General features: G+C 38.2%; 1 protein-coding gene and 1 long non-coding RNA gene across 4 annotated transcripts; both read right to left on the reverse strand.

Moving 5' to 3' along the window:
- Nucleotides 1-1,950: 1,950 nt before the first annotated feature.
- On the reverse strand, nt 1,951-5,604 carry LOC113117507 (platelet-activating factor receptor). Of its 3 annotated transcripts, none has more exons than XR_003294172.1 (3): nt 5,485-5,604; nt 2,301-3,627; nt 1,951-2,210 (listed from the first exon to the last, which is right to left on the reverse strand). XR_003294172.1 is itself a non-coding variant. In XM_026286227.1 (3 exons), exons 2-3 carry the CDS (start codon nt 3,616-3,618, stop codon nt 2,199-2,201), a joined length of 999 nt encoding a protein of 332 aa, XP_026142012.1. In that variant the 5' UTR covers nt 3,619-3,627; nt 5,485-5,604; the 3' UTR covers nt 1,951-2,198. The 3 variants fall into 3 exon arrangements, 2 of the variants coding, with proteins under 2 accessions (XP_026142012.1, XP_026142011.1); XM_026286227.1 differs by having other exon boundaries at nt 2,632-3,627; XM_026286226.1 differs by lacking the exon at nt 1,951-2,210 and having other exon boundaries at nt 2,217-3,627.
- Nucleotides 5,605-6,611: 1,007 nt separating this feature from the next.
- LOC113117508 (uncharacterized) lies at nt 6,612-7,345 on the reverse strand. Its single transcript, XR_003294173.1, has 2 exons — nt 7,072-7,345; nt 6,612-6,984 (listed from the first exon to the last, which is right to left on the reverse strand). It is a non-coding gene; the product is annotated as an uncharacterized LOC113117508 (long non-coding RNA).
- Between the last annotated feature and the right edge of the window lie 208 nt (nt 7,346-7,553).

Consider the following 7,553-nt stretch of genomic DNA (forward strand, 5'->3'; position numbering starts at 1 on the left):
ATCTTGCAAAATTTCCTGCTTAATGCAGAAGTTAATTGCTGAGAAAGATTCAGCAGAAGCAGCTGTCATACAAGAATTATGTTATTTTACAATGTGCTAATGCAACAAGGAAATAAACATGATTGAATAATTGTCTAAAGGACCACCATAAAACACACAGCGTCCCCTTGGAATTATAAGGTTCTATCTGCATTCCGAGTAGTTTTGAGCTTCAATGTTTTTGCATTCCATTCGACTGTATAGATACAACCTTGTTGTTTATTTAAATAAAAAGTCCCAAAATGTACAGAACATTATAAAATCTATCACATAATATAAATAAGTTGTCCCTGAATAAGAATATGTGAATAACTAAATTTTGACAAAAATGTCAAATACAACCTTATAATTCCAAGGTCATGTATACACCTTGTTAATTAAACAATAGAAAAATGCAAGATATTACTCAGAATTTAAACACATATTTTCTTAAAAGTCTGGATTTGCAAATCCTTACATATAAAAAGAAAGAGATATATCTTGTAAAAATATATAAGAGATCAAGAAAAGGGCAGTTTATTGGTAATTTCAAAGTTTAAGTGCACATTTCCAGGGGATGTGTGCGGTTCAAGTTCCCCATTCTGGAAATCAAACCAGTGCAAAATAATACTTGGGTTTCCTTTGTGGCATAAGAACTGGCCCACAGGAATGCTCCTCACAGAGCTACTTCAAAACAACCAACGTAGTAAGTACAATAAATATTTGTTGTCATATTAACATGAGACAGAAATCAACTAGCCACCATTTGACGAAGAGCAATTTATATTCCAGGTATTCCAAACTCCTCAGCAGCACCACAATCTCTCCCTTATTTAAGATAGACAGTGTAACTCTGTCATCTGCATTGTCTAAAATAACAATTGGGCTGTCTTCTGTTCTTATCACCTCTTGGTTTGGTCAGAACTACCACAGCATCCTCTTGGCTCATTTGTCATCCTTATTCTAGAGAAGACTGTCTACTGATATGACATCATGTTTTCATTTGTTTAACACAAGAATTTACACCACATCTTATCAAAAATAACAACCCTTTTACAGATAATATGCTTTTCAAACTAATATAGATATTTCACTTACACAAGTGCAAACATTTAAAGGCATCATGCACATTCCTTTTTTGGTGATTTTTTTCTTTAAAAGACAATATGACAATACATGAATCAAATATCAGGTGGAAGAAGCTTAATATTTCAGCATATAAAGCATTTATCATTAGGGGTGTGCCGGTTTCAGAATTGGTGATGACGGTTATGACGTGAGTCAAATGTGACGGTTCATAACATAACTGTCGGGGGGGGGGGGGGGGGGGGGGGTTAACTCCGTGTCAGCGCGCGCTCTGATTGGTAAAGGGGCAGAGATTTCAGACCTCCATTTATTAAGGAGATCGGTCACAAAACTCATCATCCGAGCCAACGTTTTTTAGCAAATTTCAAAGCCGCACCCGCCCGCCATCCGCTGATTGTTTTGCGGTCTATGGCCATGCAATGCTTTGCTGATGCGTGTCGCAAAAAAAATGCCATTGTCTGTTCTAGAAAGGATGCAGCAAAGATATTTAATGCTAATGTATGAGGCATAGGCCTACGCTGAGTTTCATTTATGATGAGATGCGCTCTAGTTCACAGTGCAGTGCAAGTGAACGCGGCGCGCTGGTGCTTCCATGTCTGTTATCATTGTCTGCTATATTTGCTTTTTATTTATTAAAATACACGCAATTGGTTGATGAAACATTTATTAAAATTAAGACAAAATTTGTACAAAACGAAATTCGTTTTTAAGAAAGGTTTTCTACAAAGCAAAATTTTATGAAGTGGTAAATATCATGTCTGACGATTTACAAAACTTCATTAAGTGGTAAAAACCATGTCTCCCGATATATTGCGCATCTTATGATCCTATCTAAAAAATGTTTGTAAAAATATTTTAATGACACGGTTTTGGCGGTTATAGAGTTCTAATGACGGTGTTCAACTATAACCGCCGGCCTCACAGTTATATACGAACCGTCACACCCCTATTTATCATATGCATTGAACAATTTGAAGAGATGGAATTCTCTCATTTATCTGCAAGGGGCAGCAACTGAAGATCATGTCAATAATTTGTTTTCCATTTAAAGGGGTTTACCTAAAAATGAAAGTTCTGTCATCATTTGCCCAGTATCACGGTAACTCCTGTGGAACACAAAAGAAGAGATTTTGACTGGTTTGTTTAAGGCATTTTTATAATAATTTTTAAAACAAACAAACAAACAAAAGTCATACCTTTGGAACAATATGAGGTTGAGTAAATGATGACAGTATTTTAATTTTTAGATGAACTATTCCTTTAAGAATCCAAACAGAACCTAATTTGGAACTGAAATTAATTTCCACCAGAATCTAAATCTATATAAGATTATAATTGGTTAAAATAAGCAGACAATAAATATTTCTCAGCAGTTTTCTAAGCTACAGTATATAAGATTACAATTGGCTAAAATAAGCAGACACCAAATATTTCTCAGCAGTTTTCTGATTTTTCACTCTGATGTCTGCTCTTCAGTGACATAGCTGTGCTTAATGTGTTGCGTGAACAGTTTTTGCTTTGCTTGACCTTTGTGAAATGGTTCTGGATGTACTTGCGGAACATTGTAGTGGCGAAGCAATACACCAGCGGGTCCAGTAGGCAGTTGAGCCCCATAAGCATGAGGGTGATCTGGTGAGCATCGTTTAATCTTTGGTGAGTTGTGTTTTTCCATTCTTTCCTCATGTGCAGCACAGACAACACCCAGGGACCCTGCACCACGTGGTGGGGGAGGAAACAGATCACAAAGACGCCTATGACAGTACACAGCATCCTCAAAGCTCTGCGCTTAGTACCACCGGGACGCTTTCCTGTGCTGCCTCGAGGCTGACTGATGGGCTGCTTTAGAAGAGCTCGAGCAATCAAAATGTTGCAGACAATCACCATCAAGAAAACAAGAAAGAACAAGGCAATAATGATGAAGTGGGTGGCGGCCACTGTGTTTATTTTAGATTCCTCCTCATTTTGATAACCCTCAAAACAGCGAGAAATGTTATTGTCCTTCTGGATTCCCGTATTAGTGAGATATGTAATTGAAGCTGCAAGAGTGATGACCCAGATGAGCGCTGAGATGATTGCTCCACGTTTCCAGCAGTCAGAAGAAGCAGCTACCAGCGGCCTGGTAACGGCCCAGTAACGGTTAATGCTGATGACAGCAAGGAAGAGAATAGAGCAGTATGTGTTGATGAAGAAAAGGGAGCCTGTGATAGCACAGAGGGGTTCTGGGCTCTTCCAGTCGCCTTTATTCTTGTAGTAGTCAATCCAGAATGGTAGAGCGGCCACAAACAGCAGGTCTGCAACAGTTAAGTTGGTCATGTAGATCCGAATCTCATTCATGGCTTTACACTCCCGCATATGGTGCAGCACATAAAGAGCGTAGCAGTTGGCAATCAACCCCAAGGGAAAGACCAGTCCATAGAATATAGGAAAGAGAGTGTAACGAAAATTTGAGTCAAGGAATGTCTTGGCAGGGCTGTTATTTCCAACAGTCATAAAGTTAGCGGTAGGAGTCGTCATCTTGTGCTCCTGAGAACAAAACAGACCCAAAAAGCAAAATACTATTAAATTTGGTTCCTTCTAGTACACTTTGAAGTAGTCATCTTAAAATGATATTGGCTGAGCTGGAGATGGAGGAGGTAGTATCCCCCTCTCTTGATTATAATGGTTCTCTAGACTTCTTTTTTTATGGTAAGTGCTGCCTTAGAAGTAAAGTTTCTGCACCACATTGAAATAATAAAACTGAAATAGTTTGAAACGGTTTTCAAACATGTTTCCCAAACACCTTAACCCCTGACTTCCACTGGCTGACCAAACTAACAGTCCTGCCCTGAACTCAGACACTGGTTTGGACAATGTTTGATACTGTCACAAAACATGATGTTTACACTTTCATCCTTTAATTTTTATTTTATTGTTTTAGGGGGGGGGGGGGGGGGCTGTTCACACAGAACACACTTTTCAGTAAATTTCTTGGCCTATACTTTGGTATTTAGAGTTCAACATGTCACTTTTATTAACTAGAAATATGTGAGTCGAGCATTGAGAGCAGTAAATCTTATTACTCATGTTCTAGAAAGCATTCAGTTTTTTTCTCATCGTTGCATGTCTATCTGCAATCTCTTACTGAAAGCAGGAAATGAATTTGTGCAACTTTTTTTTAAAACCACAGCCACCATATCATTTCAAAATATGTTTTTACCATGACTTACAATGACAGATACTATCAAGTACTTTTTGTTCAGCATTTCTATGTTATATTTTATGATTCTTCAGTATATAATGTTGAAATAATGTAGAAGCTATTTATAAGTTATCTTGACCTCAAAAAAGCATGAGAAAATTTTTGCTGTTCCACCCAGGCACTTCACTGACCCTGCAACCCTTTGTGACATGCAAAGGGGACATTCGGCACTACACAGCATATGACCCTGTCTGTGAAAACCAAGCTAAAGTTATTTTGTTGGTGATTTAATCTTTTATATATAAAATCATCCTTCATAAGGTCAAGAACATTGTTAAAAATGTGATATTGATATATTTATTACTGACTAAGACCATGTCAAAAATCGAAATCATAGTAAAAATTAATGGTTGAAATCAAACTTTGATGCTTGTTTTCTCATAAATAGATTTTGAGACTTTAGCCTTGTCTTCACAGAGAGGGTCACAGCAATATAAACTCAATTGAACCTGCAGCTTTTCAGCAACAATACAATACAGTATACAGTTTCAACAAATTATACAATGTCTCACAATAAAACAGTGACAACATTATATAGCAGACATTTACCTGAATATATTCTTAGCGTATTTTCTAGTCTAGTTGTTCGATATATGCCTACAAACGCTGTGACAACTAGCCCCGGCCTCCCTATAATTGTTTACAGTAACAATAACACAACTCGTAATTGTAAGCAGGACCATAGATCACATAGCATTACTTATTCATATTACATCCAATTTTTTGTTTTTCCCTAATAATAAATTGTTCATGTGTAGCCTACTTTTAAGTTAAATATTACAGTCTATTGGATTTTTTATTTTTACTGCATATGAATCACACATTGGGCTTTTCCAGCATTACATGTGTCAATATTGCATCTTCACCTTATAGGCAGAACAAACGACATTAAAATATCGTAGTCGATGTCGAAACACCTAAAAACTGTCGATAACTGATATTTATAACAATAATTCTGCTGCTCTTGGTTGGTATCTGCTCACAGTGAACATCATAACAAGATAGCGCGCGGTCTCCTGCGAGTGACGCCAAAATATTCTAGTCTCTGACACATGAAAAACGCTTTTACGCGTGCTTTTCTTATTCTTTAACAATTAACAACTCTTTTAAATTAGCAAAACTACACTTATATCTTATCATACCTTGTAGTTCCCGGTGAATGTGACGCTCGAAAGCAGCGCTCTGATCGTCCAAGCCTTCAGCTCTCAGCTTTATATATTTCACACATTGTCACACCTCCCGCTGTCACTTCCTATTTTCACCCCGGTTGTACTATTCCAGAGAACGCTGTGATAACACTTAGTTTTCAGTATTAATAAAATTTAAAGTTACGCAGCTATGCATCACCTCTTCATGAGATTGGACGAAAAAACGCACAGGCATGGGGTACTTTGAAGAAAAGTTCAAACCAATAGTTGACGAATCTCTGCTTTGTTTTGCTGATCTCTTCTCTGTTTTTATTTTTAGGGGTAACTCGTTAAAGTAGATCTCTACCAGGGACCTACAAATTTTATGCTGTTCAGTCAAAACCTGGAAAACCAAGTCCAAAGTAGGGGAGAGCAGGGGCGAAAGTACCATAAAAAAAAATAATAATAATTTTAAAAGATAATGTTATAGACAGAGATATATTTCTGCTGTGGCCAGTAACTGGGAAGTGTGGTCTATCAATACCATGTGGTATTTTGTAGAAATGTAGAAAGACTTAAGTATAATTTCACTTTGAACATAAGTTGCACATTGTTACTTTTGACCCCATCGGTTGGGACGAAAGTTACACACAGGTGGGTCAAAAGTAAAACAACAATATAGGCTAGATTGTTTTCTGTTACTCTTATTTTTTATTAAGTATACCTGCCTATGACCTTGTTAATATGTAACTACAAACATATTTTGTCTTTTGCAAAAAAAAAAAAACATTTCAATTACATTTTCATATTTTCCTTTTAAATTTAAGTTTCATCAAATGTCTCAAAACCCGATTGTACAAACTTGATTTTTTTTAAACATTTTTATTTCAGTGTATTTTTATCAAACATTTTTCAACAGAATGAACAATATAAAAATTTAATTACATAAATTCTAAACATAATGTAATAGTGGGCCTATTCATGTTTCCATCCAGTTGTTTTTATGCATCAATTCAAAATGTGCATTAAAACATCTGGAAACACTGCAAATTAAAGTAAAGTATGCCTAAACCTAAATATACCTAAGGTAAATGTGATTTAGCAGCTTTCCAGAGAGTGTGTTACGTAAGACAGAAACAGAATGTAAATGCAAAACGCTATTTATTAACTCAGCACAAAGATCAGAAAGACAATGACGATAGTAACACAGAAGCACAGGCGGGCGGACACAAGGCAGGGTGGAACAGTGACGCAGGGACTTCGGTGGACAACTGGTGGTGGTGCTCAATCCAGTGATGATCCCTCGAATGGTTTTCCGGTCAGTGTAGTAACCCTCGTGACGGTGCTCGGTGATCCAGTGCTGAGTGGTAATCCAGGGAAGAACGATGACAACTCGGGGAATCCAAACCGACTAGACAGACACGGGAACAGGTACAGGAACAAACAGAATCCAGCTGGCGCTGCTGATCACCGCTGATCATTGACCACGCCCACAGACACACACACAACAGCACACTAGACGAGAGAGAGATAGTGAATTCATGAACCGTGACAGTACCCCCTCCCCAAAGAACGCCTCCTGGCATTCCCAGACGGACTTACCCAACGATTGTAATCATCGATAAGGGAGTGATCCAGAATGTCTCTAGCAGGAACCCAACTTCTCTCCTCCGGACCGTAACCCTCCCAGTCCACCAGGTACTGAAATCCGCGTCCCCTCCGAAGCGGCTCTTAAGTTTGGCAAATACAGCTTCTGCTGTATCAGACCACCTGAACGTCGTTCTGGGGGAGGTCAAAGCAGTCAGGGGCGCGACTAGTTGGCTGAAGTTGCGAATAAAACGCAATAAAAATGGGCAAATCCCAGAAACCTCTGTAGGGCCTTACAGGAATCTGGACTTGGCCAATCTATCACAGCCTTAACTTTGTCAGGATCCATACGCATTCCCTCAGACGAGACGATGTACCCTAGAAAGGGAACGGACTGTGCATGAAAAACGCATTTCTCTGCCTTGACAAAAAGCCCATTCTCTAGCAACCTCTGAAGCACTCGTCTGACGTGCTGAACGTGTTCCTGAAGAGAAGAG

The sequence above is a fragment of the Carassius auratus genome, chromosome 17 (assembly GCF_003368295.1).
Source record: "Carassius auratus strain Wakin chromosome 17, ASM336829v1, whole genome shotgun sequence".
Lineage (NCBI taxonomy): Eukaryota > Metazoa > Chordata > Actinopteri > Cypriniformes > Cyprinidae > Carassius > Carassius auratus.